At 38.7% G+C, this 23542-nt stretch overlaps 2 protein-coding genes across 2 annotated transcripts; one reads left to right on the plus strand and one right to left on the minus strand.

Annotated features, from left to right (window-relative positions):
* Positions 1 to 1087: 1087 nt before the first annotated feature.
* ift74 (intraflagellar transport 74) lies at positions 1088 to 18759 on the minus strand. The gene is made up of 20 exons (XM_067406473.1): positions 18693 to 18759; positions 18124 to 18233; positions 17903 to 18038; positions 17777 to 17825; positions 17590 to 17688; positions 16969 to 17029; positions 16768 to 16827; positions 16633 to 16694; positions 11490 to 11628; positions 11055 to 11117; positions 10550 to 10693; positions 10417 to 10457; positions 10135 to 10214; positions 9452 to 9505; positions 8640 to 8737; positions 8423 to 8549; positions 2816 to 2979; positions 2372 to 2497; positions 1397 to 1457; positions 1088 to 1309 (listed from the first exon to the last, which is right to left on the minus strand). The coding sequence occupies exons 2-20, from the start codon at positions 18226 to 18228 to the stop codon at positions 1194 to 1196; spliced, it is 1785 nt and encodes a 594-aa protein (XP_067262574.1). The 5' UTR covers positions 18229 to 18233; positions 18693 to 18759; the 3' UTR covers positions 1088 to 1193.
* LOC137033959 (leucine-rich repeat-containing protein 19-like) lies at positions 12207 to 16587 on the plus strand. The gene is made up of 4 exons (XM_067406474.1): positions 12207 to 13346; positions 13732 to 14101; positions 15075 to 15218; positions 15481 to 16587. The coding sequence occupies exons 1-4, from the start codon at positions 13275 to 13277 to the stop codon at positions 15855 to 15857; spliced, it is 963 nt and encodes a 320-aa protein (XP_067262575.1). The 5' UTR covers positions 12207 to 13274; the 3' UTR covers positions 15858 to 16587.
* Positions 18760 to 23542: the final 4783 nt, after the last annotated feature.

Raw genomic sequence — 23542 nt, forward strand, 5'->3', positions numbered from 1 at the left:
AACAGAACAGAACAGAGCTAGACCTGACCAGACCAAAACAGGCTCCAAGCCAGACTTGACCAGTCCAGAACAGGCTCTGAGCCAGACCTGACCAGAACAGAGCTAGACTAGACCAGAACAGGCCAGTACAGAACAGAGCCAGAGCTAGACCTGACCAGACCAAAACAGGCTCCAAGCCAGACTTGACCAGTCCAGAACGGCTCAGAACCAGACCTGATCAGACCAGACATCAGTCTCCAAGCCATTTTCATGCATTTTTAATCCACATTTGAATGTGGGTAAGTGCCATAAAAAACAACCACCTTTTAAACAAAAAGCTGAGAAAATCCAGAAAATCACGCTTTTGTCAAAGACTTCATCCAGATGGGATTCAGAACGATGATTAAAACACAGAGTAGATCGAGTCCATCAACACCTCAAAGCTTCACAGTTGTTTCCTCTTCATGGGTTTATTTCATCCAGTAATGTTAGGCAGTTGTGATGTCAATGCTGTTTAATGTTTGATGATCACATTATTTTACGTGTATCAGAACTGTTTCTGTGTTTTAATCCGGAGAAGATGTGTAATAGCGCTAACCTGTAACATTGAAAACATGGATAGCCAGAAAATTCAGTCAATGGCAGGGAAAGAGTTAAAAACACCCACAAAAGACTAACCCTGATCGCATAAAAATCGAACAAACATTGTGTCTTTCTTCATTCTGATCCCATTTGTCCCTCTGTTAACCAACAGTCTGTTATCTGTGCTCCACACACATTTGTTTTTGCATCTTAGTGGGACTTTCAACTGACTTCTACTGTTTTTATATGTCTTATCCCCTACTCCTAGCCCTCACAGAAAGCTTTTTGCATTTTTACATACTAATTAAAACATTATTTAGTATGTTTATTAATCTGTTTTTCTATTGAGGAACGTTGGCTGATCCCCACAATATAGATGATTTTAGGTTTTGTCCTTGTGGGGACATTTGGACTCCACAATGTAGGTTAAACCCGTGCACACACACACACACACACACACACACACAGTTATCTAGAGAGTTGGTGCAGTGATGCTCACAGAATGGACAACAAGAGGAGTGAAAGAAGTCTTTTAATGTAGAAAACACAAATCACATGAATTGCACACACAAATCAGGGGTCATCTTGAACAGGAAGTGAGTTTGCGAGCTGCAGTCTGAGCAGACAGGAAGTCAGTTTCTTGTCCCCTGTAGGGTATCAACCAGTATCTTATTGTACTCCTGCAGTTGTTTGTTGACGTTCTTCACCACTGGGCGGTAATCGCTCTCTACACCTTTTGAGGCGATGACTGCATTTAGAGTTAGGGATCATTAGATGGTTACACATCACCTGTAACTACACTTCTGAAAGAAAACCACTCGTTATGAAAGGATACATTCTTTCATCACAAAGTTGTTCTGCTCAAGATGTTGCCATTTCCTCTCCATATTGGTCAGCTGGAAAGAGAACAGTCACATTAGAGAGCCATACATCAAACACAACACCAGAAAGCGGCATATTGTGAGAAAGTGTTGTTTCAGTTTACATACATGTGTGAGTGTTGTGCTCTTAACCCGTATACATGCAGCTTTCTCTTTCCGCTCCGGACCCCAACTCACGTCAAGTCAAATTTATCTTTATATCGCTTCTCACAATACACAGCGTTTCAAAACAACTTTACAAAAAGTCACACTGTTATGTATATAATGCCATATAAAGCCTAATGCGAAGCTGCTTTGAAACAAAGTGCATTGTGAAAAACACAAAATACAAACAAAAATGGACTTAACGGCATTTTTAAGGCTGGGAGATATGATGATACATATAACAATGAAATTAGATCAACTATATAGTATTTATTTTGTGTAGCAGATATAACAGCTGCGATGAACCAGAGGCAGAAGAACAGAAGTTCTCCAGCCTTGAGTCTGATTCATGACAAGGGTCCCATAAATGATGGGAATGTCCCGAATTTAAAGATTAAATAAGAAAAAATGCATTTTCATGACATTTCAGAATGCTACTTTCTCCAAAAACTCTAGAATAAGAGGTTTTCTTAAATGTGTGTGTAAACATAGTCATTGTGAGAGGACTGGGAATGACAGGAACCACATGGTCAGCTTTGATGTTGAAGTTCACCCACTACCTGCCAGATTAAATCTCTGACTTTTACTTTTCTTTACATTTTGTGTAGGTTGAGTGCAATAAAAGAGCTCAAAATGAGGGAACTCTTGCTATTAAAATCATGGGCATTGTGGGAGAAGGTGAAGAGATGATAACTATCTCCTCTGTTACATAGAAACGTCGACAGATGACAACAGAAATATCTGAAACTGAAGTTATTGTGTATTTTCACATGAGTGTTTCTCACCTCTACATGGGTCTCATTCTCTTGTAACTGGTTCTTAAGAGACTCGTACTCCTCGTTCATTTTGTGTAGCATCTTCTTGAACGTGTCCTTCCTCTGAGTGAGTGTCACTCGATCCTCCTGCAGTCTCTGATGGGACAAAAACCACAAAAGACAATTCACTATAAGAGTGAATGAACTGCCATATGTGATATAACCACCGCATATACAGTACATATTGACTATATCCGCCTTTACGCAGACAAACACATTCTGCATGCATTTGATGCTTTTCATTTATTTTGTGAAGGTTTGTATCTGTGTTTATATTTAAGTGTAGAGGACAAGAGAGCGAAGAGTAGATCGACTGAATCATGTTGTATTGAAGGAGTTGATTCAGTCTCACAAAACATCATCACATTTCTTACAAGATTAACGATTTAACGATTTTACAACTGGAGTGTTTACCTTCTTCCTGTCCTCTCCGGCTGCTTTGAGAGCATCCAGATCTCTGTATGTGTGCAGCTCGCGTGTCATGAGTTCGAGCTGATCTCTCAGCGTTTGCAGCTCTGTGCCGACCTTTCCTTCCAACTGCTCCACTTTCAACAGGTCCTGCTGTAGACGCTCACTTTCTAAAACATACAAGAACAAATAGAACATCAGCATTTCAATTATAAACAAGCCGTCCGAAGCTTTATTTAATTGGACTGTGCAGAGTCACGGTTTATCCTACAGGTGTCACTAAAAACACAGCAAATGTATGAACATCATGTAGCTTCACTCATTAGGTGTTCTATTAACCTGAAGATCTCGGCTACTTTTCATGATCATTTTTGTGAAGCACATTAACTTTTTGCCACATGTACATGTGTAACTACTGTGTCGCCCACAGCATATGAGCAGGAAGCAGTAGAGGGTTCAGAGGTCATGATATCTAACCTTTGGCAACAATTACAGGCATATCTGGCTACCCCGTGACAGAGATTCATGACACAGTTAAAGCTGCTCTGCTGTAGATGGAAGGGTCTGCTGGTCATGCTGCAATGTGGATGTAGAAACCCTGAAACTGATCTGTTGAAATGCTGTCCTCGGGGACACTGAGCGCTAATCTGTGTGTGTGTGTGTGTGTGTGTGGCCCGTCCCGCTGGAGACCTGCTGATCTGTGTGCGGGACCATGGGAGGCGTTAAAGGGGGGCATGTACAGGAAGGAAGTGGAAGAGAGCCGCTTCCCACTGATAGGCAGACGGCCCAGCTCAGTGTTTAGAGAGAGACTGTCTCTGTGTGTGTGTGTGTGTGTGTGTGTGTGTGTGTGTGTGTGTGTGAGAGTGTGTGTGTGTTTGTGGGGAGCAGTCAAAAAAACCCTGTCAGCACTTCTGAACATTCTGGACTGCTTCCTTCTCTAGGGGTCTTTCACCAACGTGCTCCACACTGACCATCAACACAGACACACATACATACATTACACACACATACATTACACACACACATACATTACACACACACAAATACATTACACACACACATACATTACACACACACAAATACATTACACACACACATACATTACACACACACATACATTACACACACATACATTACACACACACATACATTACACACACACATACATTACACACACATACATTACACACACACATACATTACACACACACAAATACATTACACACACACATACATTACACACACACAAATACATTACACACACACATACATTACACACACACATACATTACACACACACAAATACATTACACACACACAAATACATTACACACACACATACATTACACACACACATACATTACACACACACAAATACATTACACACACACATACATTACACACACACATACATTACACACACACAAATACATTACACACACACATACATTACACACACACATACATTACACACACACAAATACATTACACACACACATACATACATTACACACACATACATTACACACACACATACATTACACACACACAAATACATTACACACACACAAATACATTACACACACACAAATACATTACACACACACATACATACATTACACACACACATACATACATTACACACACACATACATACATTACACACACACATACATTACACACACATACATTACACACACACACATTACACACACACAAATACATTACACACACACAAATACATTACACACACACATACATACATTACACACACATACATTACACACACACATACATTACACACACACAAATACATTACACACACACATACATTACACACACACAAATACATTACACACACACATACATTACACACACATACATTACACACACACATACATTACACACACACAAATACATTACACACACACATACATTACACACACACAAATACATTACACACACACAAATACATTACACACACACATACATTACACACACACATACATTACACACACACAAATACATTACACACACACATACATACATTACACACACATACATTACACACACACATACATTACACACACACAAATACATTACACACACACAAATACATTACACACACACAAATACATTACACACACACATACATACATTACACACACACATACATTACACACAAATACATTACACACACACATACATACATTACACACACACATACATACATTACACACACACATACATAACACACACACATACATAACACACACACATACATTACACACACACACACATACATTACACACACACATACATTACACACACACATACATTACACACACACACACATACATTACACACACACACACATACATTACACACACACATACATTACACAGCAAATGCCTTCAAAACCTCAGAGTGTTTCTGCAGGACCATAAAAGTGAAATAGTACAAGATCAACAAATAGAGGAGAGACGAACAATGTCAGACTGCTATGAAAAGAGACACTCAGAGGAAGTTGTGTGGCGTGTTTCTCAACGGCTCTGAGGAGATAAGACAATGTTTGGGAATTTGAGGAGAACGCCGAGGAGTTTCATACAAAAGAAGGAAAGACCCTTCAGTGGGCAGCAGATATACATTAGAAGAGGAAAGAGAGACGGAGTCATGCAGACACAGATAGAGAGGAAGTAGAAGGCCCATAAAGTTGGTACAGTAAAAGATGTTTAATTTAGATTTTGTTACAACATTAGACTGTGTATCAAGCCAAGCCAAAGTATTAGATTTTATGAGCCTTTGAAACAGTGCTTTACATCTCTGTTATGGGAACAACACGTAATGGAAGCGTCACTTTATTCAAGATCGAACAGAAAATAATCAATAAGTAGCTGACTAATGAATAACTGGATTCAACCTCGTGAGATAAACGTGTGAAATTACTGTCACACAACAGCGTTTCCCACTTCTTCAGTCAAGCAGTTTTAATGACGCATATGAGCAGCTCTGTGGATCTAATGATCTAGAGCATTATAAATAATATTCTAAACATTAAATACACGTATTACGATTCCCACTGTTTGTACAGAAGATACATGTGCGAGCAATTAAAAGTAAAAAGCCCCGCAGACAAGTGTTATAGTTATTTATCAATTAAAACACTTGATCACACAAGTAATATTTCATTTGAACCGGACTTCATATTTTTTGATTGTAAAGTTTCTAACAGCATCCAAAATAAATGAAAAGATATATTTTTCAGCATTGCATGATTTTTATTATTTATTTATTTATTATTTATTTGCATTATCCACTCACAAAAACCCAGCTCATACCGTTACATCACTGATGGTCATTTGGGCTCATATTTGGTATTATACATGATATTATTTGTCACTGCAATGGACTATATGCACGGGTTACTTCCTGGTTGTCGTTAAGCCAGCTCGAGCACTTCCGGTGAACTGTTAGCTGTTCATTCTGTAGTCGTTGTACATCGACACAAAACCATCTATGGTTGACTTTTTAATGTTGTATTTATATTTTAATGTAGTTATCACATTTACCTAATTAGCCAATAAACCAGTTTTATTGATTGCAATAAAGACGAAGCTATTGGGACTGTTTAAAAATGCCGTGTCTGTAATTAGACACGCACACACATTTTTTCCCAGCACTTCAAATGTTATTTTTAACGTGATGACCACAAACATTATTTGTTCATCCTTCTGAGATTGTCCCCATTGTAAAACCGAACGTTTAAAAATATAGGAAATTTAACATTTGATAGAAAACACTTATCTAAAAATAAAAAGACAGTAATTAGCATTTTAACCACCAGATGGCGGCAAAGTAGCATTTATTTGCGCACATATCAGCCATTTCCTCTAAACGTTTTTCACTTCGTTGACTAAATATTAAACATTATAAAATAACTAGGTTTAAAATACATTTTGTCAATGTGAAGTATGAAATACTCACAAAATCTTATGAAAAACAATAACTTTTATTGTGAATTACACAGAAAGCGAGCACCGCGCTCTCCCTTTGTAATCACATCAGCTGTCAGTCAGTGCAGTGCAAGATCAATGATTTCAGCACACTTGTGAAAACACACATTTATTCAATTAATCTAACTAAAGTGCACAATAAATATTTAGTTTTTGAAGCTTTTTTTCCACATAAAAGTATGAAAACTAATGGTCGAATTGAATTTACCCGAGGAGGAACATTGAGGTACGTCTTTATTTTTTTTTTTTTATGCTGTCTTGCGTTTGAATAACTAAATTAATGCTATGCCACACTATTTAAGTGACTATATTCTGATTATAAACTAAGTATTACACTACTGATGCTCAACACACCAGCAAATGACATCTCACCGGAAGTTTTCGAGCTGGCTTATATTAATGCGGAAGTTCTAAAGAACGCTCCGTGCATATAGTCCATTGTGCTTTAAAACCAAAAACGCATAAAACAAATAAAACATATGAATTTAAAACCAAAGAGATGACAGATATGTGTTTTTAAAAGAGACTTAAAAATGGATAGGGAAAGGTGCCACTCTAATCTCAAGCGGCAGATTGCTCCATAATCGAGGCCCGACCACAGAAAAAGCTCGATCCCCTCTACGTTTTAGTCTGGACTGAGGAACTAAAAGGAGATTCTGATCACTGGAACTTAGACTTCTAGTGGGAGTATAAAAATGCAACAGCTCTGAGAGATAACTAGGGGCTTGGTTATGTAAATATTTATAGACCAGTCAGAGAACTTTAAAATCAATTCTAAATTGAATAGGCAGCCAATGGAGGGCCCTCAGTATGGGGGTGATGTGGTCAGCCATTGTGCAGTGTCTTACATCGTGTCTACCCCGTGCTGTCAGGACGCGTCAAAGCGAACGTGCCAATCATTTGTCTTTCATGTTAGTTAGTGCAAGTGCTTGTAGTACTTCAGAAGCAGAACGGGCATCCATTTACTGTCTGTGAATTGTCACTGCCCGGTGTAGACAGTATCACAGATTATTTAAAACGATGGCTACTATTTGCATTTGAACAATTACCCTCTGCGTCCGCTGTACAGAGGGGGGTTACTGATGCTCAGGATCTGTGATGATCATAATTTGTGTATAATCCTGAGTTTATCCTGATGGAAATATAAAGAAGCCTTAAACTCCAATAATCTTTAGGAAACGAGGTGTTTTTGACCACACAAACAGCACTTCAGCTCAGTTTGAATGAAGCGTCCATCGAATACAGTTCCTTTCAGGGGTGCAAAGCGAATCTGTTCCCGCCCTGAGTGTAAAGCCAAAATGTGATTGGTTGTAGCGAGAACCTGCTATGATTGGTCAGCACAATGTGGCTTGAGTAAATGGTGGGTGGAGTCCATTTATTTGTGGATTTGTCTGCACATCTTGACATTAAAAGTGTTTCAAAATCCACAAACCTGTGCGGGGATCTCCACAGGAAGCGATTCACAAATGAACATCTACTGAACATCATGTGCTCCAGACATGACATAACCTGCATTACTCACACACATTTATATATATATGTATACATACACAGTGCACACAGCAGTCAGAGATGGACGGTGCTGGAGAAAGACACTGACCTGAGGAAAGGCCTCTGGCTGTGCTTTGAGACTTCTGCATCTCTGTCTCTTTGAAACTCAGATCGTCCTGCATGGACCGGAGCTCCTGCGCAGTGACCGCTGACAGCTGCTGCAGACGACTGATGTTCTGAGAGAAACAAAACACAGCGGTCTGATGTCAACAGCTCAATCTCGACAACTGATGATCCAGTCATGTGAGAGATGGGATGTGCCGTACCCTGCTGGAGTGCTCCAGTAGAGCCACGACGCTGCTCTGACTGTCTCTGATCAGCTGCTGCTCCTGACATTTATTCTCCTCAAATGTGTTCAAATATGCTGTAGGAACAACATGACCAGCCCATCAATCTAACGATCTGTTTAGACATGCAGTGTTTGTAAGTATATGTAAGTGCGCTTACATATATTTATATATAATCTATTTTTAATCTCTATAATAAAGGAATGATTAGCGTCGCACACCTGTAGGTGATAGATAGGTGCGTAGGAAAGAAGACTAATAAAGTCAAAATATGAAAAAACAAAAAAATGAATCCCGCACACTATCAACTTGCAAAACAATAAGAAAGACACATGCCTGATGTAGATCTTACGATCGAAACGTTGCTAATAAAGTGTCTTTCTTATTGTTTTGCAAGTTGATAGTGTGCGGGATTCATTTTTTTGTTTTTTCATAATCTCTATAATAAAAATGTATAATTCAGATTTTGATCTCCATATCCATTTACATATATTATATATATCTTCCAAGGGGTTTTTTCCCTCCTAGGACTTTTTTCCCAGTGCTAGCATGCTGGGTTTTTCTCCTAGGGGGTTTTTTCCACCCCTGGAAGTCAGCCGACATTGGCTTAATGTAGCACCATCTTGTATATGTTGCATATTACCACGCTTGTTTGTACAGCTTATTTTTAACCACTTCCCTTTTTCTGTGCTTCTAATATGTAAAGCTGCTTTGAACAATTACCAATTGTAAAAGCGCTATATAAATAAATTTGACTTGACTTGACTTGTGTGGAAGTGACATAGACTCACAGTCAATTTCCTCTTCTCTCTTCTGCAGCTCCTTGTACTTTTGAGTTCGTTCCCCTGTGCAGATGATAAAAGATGTATTTTAACTCCAGATTCAGTTTATAGTAGTTGGTGCATTAAAGGGGACATAAGAGAAATCAATTTCCCAATTAAAACCTTTGATGTACTATAAAAACATACTGTAACTTCAAAAAGTCCTCAAATATAATCTCCAGTCCAAAAATACCATTGAACAACTGAAAATGGTAAAAACAACTGAAACACACACACACACACACTCTAACAAAGCCTATTCTGTGTCCAGAAATTTGTTCTGCCCAGTCATGCTGAGAAAGGAGTATTATTATTATTATTATTTCTAAATGTCAGAAGTCTTCAGTTTGTATAGAACTAACAATCATATCTGGAGAATTCTTTGAGCAACAATGCAAAGCTGTTTGTTGTTAAATAGGTTTACAATGAACAATATTTAACTGAAATGCATAACATACATTACAAACTGAAATAAGTAAGTAGTCTCATTAACATAAAAAAGTCACATGGCATGGTTAGTGTGCATGTGCTCCTGAATCAGTCTTGTACTGTATCATCACTTTTGTCCCCTTCACCATTCATTTCTCTCTAAATCAACCCAGTCTATGATCATCTCAAAACGAATACATTTTTATATTTAGCGAAATAAGCACCTTGATGTTCCTCCATGTCAGCATCTAGTTGCCGCATCTCTTCGGTGAGATGGCTGATTTTCTCACGTATCTCTGACAGTCTACACAAAAACAGGACGTTAATTTTAGTCTTTGTTTATGTACTGATCATAAGACACAAAGTGTATAAGTAAATACAATGATTGCATACAACACCACAAAGACTGCACTTTTTAGTGCAACCGTGAGCGTATACTGAAGTGAACATACAAGGTTGAATAAATACATAAATACATAATAATAAATAAATGAATAAATACATACTGTCGCTCCATGCTGGCTATTTCCTGGTTGTTTTCTTTCACCTAAAACCAGCAAAAGAACAATCAGGTTCCAGTCCCTTGAAATCACTGAATGTGCTAAAAATAATCAAATATAAATGATTCATGGGAGAGACCTGTTTAAAGAGGCGTTCTCTCTCCTCTTGTGGAGAGCCCATGTTCCTGTCTTCAGCCAGCATGGCATCTCTGCGGTTCTCCAGCTCCAGGAGTTTCTCGTGCAGCATGACTGCTTCCTGTTTGGCCTGAGAGTGAAGCAAATCCTGCAAACACAGATGGTACAAGAGGGTGAATGTTTGTAGCAGCACTGATTGAAAATGTGAAATACAGTGAGCAAATGAGGCAGTCCACTCCATAAGTGAGCTCGTTTTATATGGCTGCCATAAAATGATTTGAGAATAGCACTGAATAAAGTCTGCTGCCACTCTGTCAGAGGTTTCGTTTCTACCTATAAAGTGTGTGAATCAGTTGTGTACTGTAAACTATAACAAACATGTCCACTGAGTGTATGAATGTAGTTGCATAAAGTAGTACAGTGTTCCTTTACACAAAACACACTCTGTCCTGATTCATCAAGAGTTCACCGTTGTGTGTGTGTGTGTATACATGTGTGCGTCCACTCACCGCCTCAAACGTCTCCTTCCTACTCATCAGAGCGTCCAGTTCCTCTTGATGGGAATACAGCTCCTGGATGCAGATGAGAGGAGACACGGCAGATCCACAGTGAACTTCAAATCACCCTCACAAATCATTCACAGACTTCAATTTGAAGCTTGGAGCCCACTGATATTACATATACCTGCTTCACTTATTTATTTTTGTTTTCAGTATTTACATCTTTTTGGCATACACTTTTACCCAAAGTGACTTTCATTCAAGATATATGTAATTTTTAAGTTCTTGTGTTGTCTGGGAATCTAACACCATGCAATCGGGGTTGCACCATGCTTTACTTTTTACACTTTATATGACCTATCAGGGTTGTTTCTTGGATTGAGCTAATAATGTCAGCACACAAGTTCCTAGCGTGGCATTCTGGGGTAGAATGAGATGACCAACCTGCAGTAGCTCTTCATTGGTGGCCTTCATCTCAGTGTACTTGGCCTGTTTGTCAGCAGACATCTTTTTAATGATGTCTTGGGCAGCCTGTTTCTCCTGGACTATATCCTCCTCCACGGCTCGGATCATGTCCTCTTTCCTGACAAAGACCGAGAAAGTTAAAGTCATTACACCACAATCATCCATCCTCGTTCCACTGAATCTGTCTGCATCTCTGAACATCATTCAAGTCGAGTCAGCTTTTTTTCTATAGCATACAGATGGTTTCAATCATTGTAATTATTGTTATTAATGATCCAGTATGAATTAAAGAGAACATTTCTGGTTTGTGTGGGGGTACATTGCTTAAAGAGTCTTTCCTGTGGTGCTGGGATTGAATTAAACATGACAAAACTGAAACTAAAGATTACTTTGAGATATCAAAATTTAACATGTATACATTTGATAGACACTTTTATACAAAGCAGCTCACATTGCATTCAAGGTATAGATATTTTATCCGGTCGAGCATTCCCTGGGAATCAAACCCATGACCTTAGGGTTGCTAGCGCCATGAGCTACAGGAACAACACGATAACAGTCATAGTTCACCTTCTTAAGTTAAATGACTGAATGTGGTCAATCTTTAGCCAGTCTTTTTATTACAGAGAGCAAAGGTCTGTTTCTGTCTGAGCCTGTTAACATATACTATCACACACGACTCAAAGGTAAGTGACTCTAACATTCATCTATAAAGGGGCTTTTTTCTTAAAGAAAACATTCTAATTCAGTTCCGCTTAAGCAGCACATGAACGTGATATAATAATGTTCGGTCAGGTTCAGGAGATATTATGAGAATCAAAGTTCTAAAATAATTTTGACTATAATTTAAACTAAAAGCTGATGTTTAATGCTGATTATGATTAAAATCCCAAACGCTACCACAACAGTTTGAATCTAGATTACCAAGTTTTCTTAACTTCAAAGGTACAAAGAGGTGCTGAAATGATCCATTCAATGCCATTTAATTTCCATATATGAAGAATTAACTGTAACAACAACAAAAAAGTGTTTGATATTTCATTTTCATAAATCAATTCAGTATGACACTGACATAGTTTAAAATATAACTGAACATGTAATAAATCAAATGCAGATGGTACGCTATGCCAGTCGTGTCAATCAAGACGGATGGGTGGAGCTTTTTTTTTTATAGCGCTTTATCTAATACAGACTTTTCAAAGCAGTTTCACAGTGGTAAACAGGCATCTACAAATCAATGAGACAAATTCAAATTCTGCTGTAAAGTCATTATTGTCATTAATCAGCTTAGTGTTGGTTCAGTTCAGTTCAATAACTGTAAAGTTCAGTAATATGAAATGAGTTGAATTCAGCTATAAGATGCAGTACTGAAGACAATAATGTCATTATCCAATGCAACTGAGTGATGCATCACGGCAAGAAAACAGCCCTCGCTCCTCTAGAGAACACTGGGAGACTTTGTGCCTCATGCCAGCCAGGACAGACCATGAGTATCTCTGTGGCTGATGGGAGATAACATAATAAAACGGCAAACACAAGCAGAGAGACACGGGACGGCAGCATGCTGATAGGAGAGTGACTTGTCTGCACAAAGATCCTCTTTGTGTGACGCTCATGAAGAGGGTTTTTACTCCCAAGAACCTTCTTCATGACAACATCTCACGACAGACAGGATAATTTAGCAAGCATTCTCTTTCCTCTTATGGACAGGGCACGGGTTTGTTTGGTTGATGCAGTGCTGTTATCACAGGTGACAGAGAGATCATGGCCGGGACGGGGGTGCATGTGGTCTGGATGGCAGCAGCTCTAATGAGCTCAGGGGCGATCGCACAGCGGGTGAGTGCTTCAGGTTTTCTGTTGGTTTGTTTTTTACAGTGAATTATGTAAAGGTTTTCTATATCAAAGTCACTGCCTCACAATAAAGGTGATGATACACGGGGCAACTTTTGTGTTGCCGAGAGATGTTGCTTGGACAGTTTCCCATTGGGAATGGGCAACAAATTTGGATCTAAAGTATCTAGTTAGAAATTTTTTGCCCATTCTCAGTGGGAAAGTGTCCTAGCAACATCGCTCGGCATTGCTTACAGCATAGACAATTCATAGACTAAACTGACTGTCAGTGGAGAATTACATGTAAAATACAATGACAAGATAAGATCTTCAGTGAACTCAAAGTATTACACTCCGACGTTCAAACAAACTCTAACCCTTGTGTGTTCAGGTGGACAGGAACAATGCTTCTCTGACAAGCATTCCTACAAGCGAACCTACAAACCTCACCGAACTGATCCTGAGCCATAACTCTCTTGTGATGTCTGAATCAGATATAAACACCTTACTGAAGTATCCCAGGATTAGGGTGCTAGACCTTTCCTACAACTTCATAGAGTCATTGCCTGCGGGAGCTTTTGACAGCCTCACAAACCTGGAGACACTTAACCTGAAGGGAAATGGACTGCAAACCCTTGACAAAGACATCTTTAAAGGACTGACAAAACTGAAGAGTTTAGATTTGGAGGAAAATCCATGGAACTGCTCCTGCTCGCTCACGAGTCTCATCAAACAGCTGAATGACTCTGGCGTATCAACAGGTGAGAACGAGAGCTGAAGATGTTTTCCAATTTCAGATATGGTGTATGTGCTCTGCTCTACTTAAAGCATTACTTCACTGCAGAATTAAAATGTCCTGATAATTTACTCTCCTCCATGTCATCCAAGATGTTCATGTCTTTCTTTCTTCAGTGGAAAAGCAATGAAGGTTTTTGAGAAGTACATTCCAGGATTTTTCTCCATATAGTGGACTTCACTGGGGTTCAACGGGTTGAAGGTCCAAATGTCAGTTTCAGTGCAGCTTCAAAGAGCTCTACATGATCCCAGACGAGGAATAAGAGTCTTATCTAGAGAAACCATCGGACATTTTCTAAAAAATATACACTTTTTAACCACTAATGCTCGTCTTGCACTGCTCTGTGATGCTCCACGCATGACGTAATCATGTTGGAAAGGTCACGCGTGACGTAGGCAGAAGTACCGATCCAGTGTTTACAAAGACTACGTCAAACAGCCTTTACAAAAAAAGATAAAACAACGATGTCGGACGATTTTGAAGTTGGAGGAGAAAATGAGATGGAGTTTTTACTTCCTCCTACGTCACGCGTGATCTTTCCAACATGTTTACGTCATGCGTGGAGCATCACAGAGCAGTGCAAGACGAGCATTTGTGGTTAAAAAGTGTATATTTTTTAGAAAATGTCCGATGGTTTCTCTAGATAAGACTCTTATTCCTCGTCTGGGATCATGTAGAGCTCTTTGAAGCTGCACTGAAACTGACATTTGGACCTTCAACCTGTTGAACCCCAGTGAAGTCCACTATATGGAGAAAAATCCTGGAATGTTCTTCTCAAAAACCTTCATTGCTTTTCCACTGAAGAAAGAAATACATGAACATCTTGGATGACATGGAGGAGAGTAAATTAGCAGGACATTTTAATTCTGCAGTGAAGTAATCTTTAATGTTTGTTTTGTTAGATTTATTCATGTGCAAAATGTTGTTTTGTTTTGCAGGCAGAGAAGTCACTTGTTACACGCCCCAGAAAACAGCTGTCCTTGATGGAAACACTTTCTGCTTAAATCAAGTGAAAACTAGTTCAGAGCCGCTGCCAACCACAGAGCCAAGCAACAGCAGTCATGTCTACAACTCCAGCAAAGGTGAGAATAATGTGCCTACTATGACCTGCACTGAGCTCAAATAGCACATGACCCGTAAACAAAATTAGACAAAGCCGCCACTGTTACAGTATTCTGGTGTTGATTCTCTGATTGGACACAAACAAGGTAAATAACAGCGCCGCCAATGAGAAAAAACCTTTCCACAAAACATTATGAAATAAAAACTGATGTGTCAGTGGAATTAAGCCATGGAGAGGAACTAACTCTATAGAGCCTGATGCCAACATGTGTCTCTCCGCAGGGTTCATTGCGAGTGATGGAGGGACGGCGAAAGGAAGCAACAGCTGGAAGTTCCTGCTTGGTGTAGTGGCTCTAACTCTCAGCACTTCCATGCTCATTGTGTGCGCTGTGAAGTCACCCTCTTGGTACAAACTTCTGTTCAATTATCGGCACCAGAGGCTCCGTGAGGACGTGGAGCCTAGTGTCTTCAATACCGGACGCTTTTCCAACTTTAGCTTGGACACGCAGCAGACGGAGACGAGCGCTCAGGATCTGGACGAGGGCATGGACCATGGGCTGAGCGTGGAGCCTTTTGAAGATGATGATGGCTTCATAGAGGACGGTTACATTGAGCCAGGGAACTACAACGAACACTCGGATACCAACCATGAGTCGTGAGCGGATCTCTGGCCTCTGTGGATCTCGGGGTTAGGCACATTGGTGGAGAAATTAAGCTACGAGTTTTTGCATGAACAAACTGTGAGGATCCTTTTTCCCCCAGTGCAGTAGTGCAATAAGAAACACAAAGATCACTGAACTGGAATTGCAAATGCATGTATCTCAGCATGCTGAAACATTGTGTGTAACACTGCAAAAAAATAACGTTCTTCTTTGGCGTTTTGTCTTGTTTTCCAGCACAAATATCTAAAAACTCTTAAATTAAGATACATTCACTGGAGAAGAGAAATGACAATGAGAATATTACAATTTATCCAAATTAACTGACGTCATACTTAGAAAACATAAAGTTTATTTTTGGCAGATTTTGTTTTTTCTTGCTTTAAGCACACAATTTTCAGAAATCAAGTCTTAATATCTTCAGTCATTTCTCTTCTCCAGTAAATATACCTTGATTTAAGAATGTTTAGATATTTGAGCTGGAAAACAACAACATCCTTTTTTTTTTTTTTTTGCAGTGTTTGCTGTCATTGCACTTTATAACACAGTAATTCAAAAATGTATATTTAAAATTTTCACAATAATGTGCCCAATATCCTAGAAATATTTTGCATGTAGTTTTGCAGCAATATGTAAAATCGCTTATTTAAAAGGAGGTTTTGGCGTGATTTATCTGACTCTTGTAGCTATAGGAGGGTTAAACACAGATCAGCTGCTGCCCTCTAGAGCACAAACTCTGCAAATGACTTACTTGTGAAGAAACAAAAGCACTTACTCTCGTCTCTCAGTGAATATCACGTCCATGCTTTGAGCTTCTCTGTCATTCTGTGCTTTCAGCTAATGAGACAAACAAAGATAAAATGAGCAGGAATACAAGAAGAGTAAAGAAGAAGAAACAATGTGAACTCACCATGATGATGTCATTTATGACTTCATCCATCTCAGTGTTCGTGTTCAGCTTGTCAACAAGCTGGTCATTTAAAAAAAGACACAGCCTGTTTAAATGATGACATCACACATCTCAAAATTACAACTTCTAACTCTGATGGTTTTACAGATTTATAATATAAACACCTGCAGCACTTCTACTAACTGGTTTAAAATAATGTACCATGTTGTAATCTGCCAGCTGCCCTTGAAGATCTTTAATTTCTCCAGCCAGGACTTCTGCTCTGTTCACATAAAAAAAGTTTTAAAACATGAAATTAGTCACTGCATCCTGATGACATCAAAACTAAAGAAAAAATTCCAAAATTATAAATATAAAAAGTTAACCCTACATTTATGCATCAAAATATTTACATTTTGTGACCCTGGACCACAAAAGCAGTCATAAGTAGCTGAATAAATAATCTTTCCATTGACGTATGGTTTGGTTTGTTAGGATTGGACAATATTTGGCCGAGATACAACTATTTGAAAATCTGGAATCTGAGGGTGCAAAATATATAAATATTGAGAAAATCACCTTTAAAGTCTTGCACTCACAAAAATACATTTTTAATATATTTGCGGTAGTAAATTTACAAAATATCTTCATGGAACATGATCTTTACTGAATATCAGAATGATTTTTGAGAAAAATCGATCATTTTGATCCATTGTTGGCTATTGCTACAAATATTTTTTGTTTTGTGGTCCAGGGTCAAATTTAAGAATAATATTATTGTAATTGTTTCTTTGTCTACAGGTACTATTAAGACAATTCTGGCGGTTCTGAAGGTTAACTTACCGTTTTTCATAAGAAAGAAAGACTGAATTCTCCTGACTGAAGGTGTCAATGTCCTTCTGTAGTTTGCTTGACTCCATTGTCAGCTCATTTATTTTACTCCTGAAACAGCAAACAAACTAAATAATTATCAGTCCATTTTATCTGAGAGATGATGAAATATTCAATAAATAACGCTAAGACTCTTTACCGTAATAACCCAAGGTAATATGACTTATCCAGAATTTGCCTCTGAGGTCCTTAAGGAGTGAAAATAAACGGGTGAGTGTGCAGATCTCACAAGAGTTTGACATTCTGAGAAAGAACGAAAGTTGACCTTTCATGCCCGTCTTCATTCCGCTGAGGCCCTGCTGAGTCACTGGCCGATCGGCCACTTTAATCTGAGCCGATAAAACACCAGGACTGGCCACGGGTCCCCCTCTGGTGCCAGGACGGCCGGTCCCCGGGGCCACCTGTGACCCGTAACAACACAGACAGCTCATCAGCGCGCTCTTATCTCTCAGCATAGCTGTAATAAGAGCTGATCAGATCCCTCACCGCAGTACTGACTCTGACGGCTGTCTGTGGGGGTCGGATGGCTGTCGGGGGTCTTCCAGCGCCCGGCCCAAAGGATCCACGGCTCACGGGTCTCTGACCTGCCATTGTGTCTGAAAGTGTTCAAAACAGCAAACATGTTAAAACTGTGATACAGTGCAGTTTTTTTATACTTTATTATTTACTACTGTGAATTTTCTGCAGCATTACTCCAGTCTTCAGTGTCACGTGATCCTTCAGAAATCCTTCAGAAATGATGACATTTAATAATTATTACAGTCGTTCATCCTGTCATACTGTGACCCAAAACACAAAACATGAGGGATGAAATAAAGCGTCGTGCAAACAAGTGATTAAAGTTCTGGTCCTTCAGCTCCAGAAACACAATAAATATATGGAAAGTCGTACAGAAACGGATGATAAAACAGGCAGAGGATCTTTAATCAGCTAGCAGCGAATTAGCAACAAAGCTGTTTCCTCTGCTCTTGCTCTAAAGAAGAACCTCTGTTAAACTAACGAAATGACCACACGAGGACCTCACAAACACAAACACAAACAAAGTGATGTTTTACCTTCAGCTGCGAATCTGCGGTCTTGATTTAACGTTAGCTCCTTTAGCACGCGAACCGAACGCTCGCCTCTGCGTTGCTTAGCAACCAAGAAGTCATCGCGAGATCTCCTGTGAGATCAGCGCTGTGACGCGGCTGCGCAGAGACTGTGCAGTTTCCTCATTTCAGAAATAATGTTCAAAATACAGTTTTTACAACACAGCACTGTTTCATGTCCAACTGTAATTATTTTGTGTCAGAAGAAGCCTAAAGAAGTCACACATTATTATTGTTTTATTTCATGATCTCGATTTTGTTTTTTTGTTTTTTCCTCTCCACAACAGTCAATCATTGGTCATTTAAGCACTTTAAATTAGACAATTTAGATTAGAGTCCATACAGCTCTGGAAAAATTAAGAGACAAAATTAGTTTTTTTTTTTATATCTGAGTAAAATATTCTACAACTACTGATGCCATTTCTTCTAAAAATTTCAAATAAAGATATAATTTAGTGCATTTATTTGCAGAAAATGACAACTGGTCAAAATAAAAAATGTTTTCAGACATCGAATAATACAAAGAAAACAAGTTTATATTCATCTTCAAACAAAACAATGTTTTAACTTAAGAGTTCAGAAATCAATATTTGGTGGAATAACGCCACTGGGGGTCGAGCACTCACGGGATATTCTCCATTGATATTAACCAATAAAAAAAAATAAAAAATCGATTGCAGCTATCAGGCCCGATTGCTGCTGGCAGGCTAGATAAGTGCACTAACAATGACGCTAAACACCGCATTATCTAGCAGTTGTCAGTTTGCAGTGGTTTCACTAGCTGGACTCTGTTACACACGCAATGCGAGAGTGGATGTCTGTTTATCACAGCTGACATGCAACAAAATAATGTTTCACGAAAAATAAAGCGCAGATGATGAATGAATGACAAGGAAGCACAAAAAATGAACGTACAGTACACAAGAGTAAATACAATAAGTTTGTTGTAGCGCCTCTGCGTCTGTTTTCAGGCCTTCCCGCTTGAAATTAACGCGGGTCCTAAAGATCTTTATGTATCTTTATGTATCTCTATTTGTATAGCGCTTTTCACGATACATATCATTTCAAAGCAGCTTTACAGAGAATGCATGTCAACATTACAATTTAAAGAATGCAGTTAGCAAATAATGTAATAATTTAGGCAATTAATTCACAATCACTGTTAGCAGTTTAACTGAAGGTAGAAGTAATGATTCCTGGAAAAATAAATTACATATTAACAGTAATTAAGATATATAGAAATTGGGCAAAGTGCATGATGATCCAGATGATTGCGTCTTCTGAAGTCCTCACAGGAGTCGGCGCCGTCTCTTCACAGGTGTTGGTCATCTGAGGTCTTCTTAAGAGGCTGGATCCAAACTGAAGCTGATGTCCTCTCTCATCACAGAGAAAAGCAAATGGAGAATATAATTAGCGTAGCTGCTGTTCATAACATTAAGCAAAGATAGTCATGTGCAATTGATCTGGTATGAGATGCATTATGTGAACGCTTGGCTAAAGAGATGTGTCTTTAATCTAGATTTAAACTGGGTGAGCGAGTCTGAGCCCCGAACATTATCAGGAAGGCTATTCCAGAGTTTCGGAGCCAAATAGGCTTTAGTGGACTTAGATATCCTAGGTACAACCAGAAGTCCAGAGTTTTGTGATCTTAAAGAGCGTGAAGGATTGTAGGGCGATAGAAGATTGGTTAAGTACACAGGAGCTAAACCATTTAGAGCCTTATAGGTCATTAGCAATACTTTATAACCGATACGGAAATTAATGGGTAACCAGTGTAGAGATGATAAAATTGGTGTTATATGATCATATTTTCTTGACCTGGTAAGAACTCCAGCAGCTGCATTTTATACTAATTGTAGCTTGTTTATTGAGGAAGCAGGACAACCAGCTAATAATGCATTACAGTAATCTAGTCGAGACGTCATGAAAGCATGAACTAACTTTTCTGCATCAGAAACGGATAACATATTCCGTATCTTAGCAATGTTTCTGAGGTGGAAGAAGGCTGTTTTTGTAACATGAAATATGATTTTCAAAGGACAAGTTGTAACACCCAGGTCTTTAACTCTTGAGGATGGAGTAACAGTACAGTCTGTGGTAGTTAATGAAGAGATGTCGTATCGATCACAGGTTAAATATGGGGTACCACAAGGCTCAGTACTAGGACCGTTGCTTTTCACTCTGTACATGCTGCCCTTAGGAGAGATAATTAGGAAGCATGGTGTTAGTTTTCACTGCTACGCTGACGATACTCAGCTCTATATTTCCTCGCGCCCTGACGAAACCTACAAATTCACAAAACTAACAGAATGCATAGCTGACATTAAAAACTGGATGACAAGAAATTTCTTATTATTAAATTCAGAAAAAACTGATATCCTAATCTTTGGACCAAAAACTTCCTCACGAAAAAACCTTGAATACTCTCTAACACTTGACGGGTGCTCCATTAAATCTTCGTCCTCAGTTAGGAACCTGGGTGTGCTCTTTGATACCAATCTTTCATTTGAAAGTCATGTTTCTAGTATCTGTAAAACCGCCTTCTTCCATCTAAAAAATATATCTAAATTACGACATATGCTCTCAATGACCAATGCGGAACAGTTGGTTCATGCATTCATGACCTCAAGACTAGATTATTGTAACGCTCTACTGGGTGGTTGTTCTGCTCGGCTTTTAAACAAACTACAGTTGGTCCAAAATGCGGCAGCTAGAGTTCTTACTAGAACCAGAAAGTATGACCATATTAGCCCAGTTCTGTCAACATTACATTGGCTCCCTATTAAACATCGTATAGATTTTAAAATCTTGCTACTTACTTATAAAGCTCTAAATGGTTTAGCTCCCCAGTACCTAAGTGAGCTCTTAATGCATTATAGTCCTTCACGTTTATTGCGATCTCAGAATTCAGGCCAGTTGATAATACCCAGAATATCAAAATCAACTGAAGGCGGCAGATCCTTTTCCTATTTAGCACCTAAACTCTGGAACAATCTTCCTAGCATTGTTCGGGAAGCAGACACACTCTGTCAGTTTAAATCTAGACTAAAAACACATCTCTTTGCTCTTGCATACACATAACACATTATCAATACATTAACATTTTTCAAATCCGTTAAAGGATTGTTACGCTGCAATAATTAGGTCGGCCGGAACCGAGAACAATTCCTATAACACTAGATATACCTGTACATCAGAATAAGAATGGCATCTCTCTGCTTATCCTGAGGTTTGCCGGGTGCTGGATCCAGGCCGTATCCAGATCAGATGGAGAACCTGCGTCTGGACCTGACTACAACGTAGCCCAGGAGACAATGGGCCTAAAGATCCAATTCTGGCTGCATCTATAATTCAGATTTTTAATCCCCATATCCGCTTACATATATTTATATATAATCTATTTTTAATCTCTATAATAAAATATATATTCAGATTTTGATCTCCATATACATTTACATATATATATCTTCCAAGGGGTTTTTTCCCTCCTAGGACTTTTTTCCCAGTGCTAGCACGCTGGGTTTTTCTCCTAGGGGGTTTTTTCCACCCCTGGAAGTCAGCCAACATTGGCTTAATGTAGCACCATCTTGTATATGTTACATATTACCACGCTTGTTTGTACAGTTTATTTTTAACCACTTCCCTTTTTTCTGTGCTTCTAATATGTAAAGCTGCTTTGAAACAATTACCAATTGTAAAAGCGCTATATAAATAAATTTGACTTGACATCCTTCTAAATGCAGTTTGTAGTCTGAGAGATTCTGTGTACAATAATTAAAACTTCAGTCTTATATGAATTTAATAGAAGAAAATTACTAGACATCCAATGTTTTACTTCTTTAACACACTCTGTCAGATTGGATAATTTAGAGATTTCATCTGGGTGTGTTGAAATATATAACTGAGTATCATCGGCATAGCAGTGGAAACTAATTCCATGTTTTCTTATAATATTCTCGAGTGGCAGCATGTAGATTGTGTTACGTCCCACATAAGTCTAGGGGTAAATGTGGACGCATCTGAGTCCTGCCATAGCACCACAAGCAACAAATCACAAAAAAAATGATTTTATTTCACAGCTTGTGGAACAAATAAAAAAGGAACTGAAATAAAATACAAAGAAAAGTAAAAGGAAGCAATAGCTTCAGGAGAGGGCAAAAGCCAAAATAATAAACAAAAACTCAATCTAACTGAAGTAATTCAAACCTCTAACTAAACTAACAAAGAAAACAAAAGAAAATAACAGAATTGTACCCTAACTCCCTTCCTGGAGGACAGTATGAGACACTTTAACTTAAATAACAAAATAAGTGTTGGAGAATATCACAATGAACAAATACAAAAAAACCCTATAATACCAAAGTAGAATGTTAAGCAGCTCAACAGCCACCAGTTGTAACTGCAACAACCAGCTAGACAGGGCAAAGACAACGCTCTGGAGAAAGCTCTTGGGGGAACGTTTTCTCAAAGTCAGGTAACTGGAGCTCTGCTTTTTATGCTGGCTCACTCTTGATTGGTAAGCAGAAACAGCTGGGCGCAATCAGCTACCTGCCAGACAGACTGAGTAGGAGGGGCCAAGAAACAAACAAGGAAAGAAACAAAGACAAAAACTCAACACACATTAAAGAAAACAAATCAATAAAGACTTTGTCTCTGGACGTAACAATTGAAAATAGCAGAGGGCCTAACACTGATCCTTGCAACACTCCATAGTTTACTATCATTATCCTGGATTTTTCCCCGTTTATATAAACAAAATTGTGACGGTCTGATAGGTACGACCTAAACCACCGTAATGCCTGTCCCTGAATACCAGT

The sequence above is a fragment of the Chanodichthys erythropterus genome, chromosome 13 (assembly GCF_024489055.1).
Source record: "Chanodichthys erythropterus isolate Z2021 chromosome 13, ASM2448905v1, whole genome shotgun sequence".
Classification (NCBI taxonomy): domain Eukaryota; kingdom Metazoa; phylum Chordata; class Actinopteri; order Cypriniformes; family Xenocyprididae; genus Chanodichthys; species Chanodichthys erythropterus.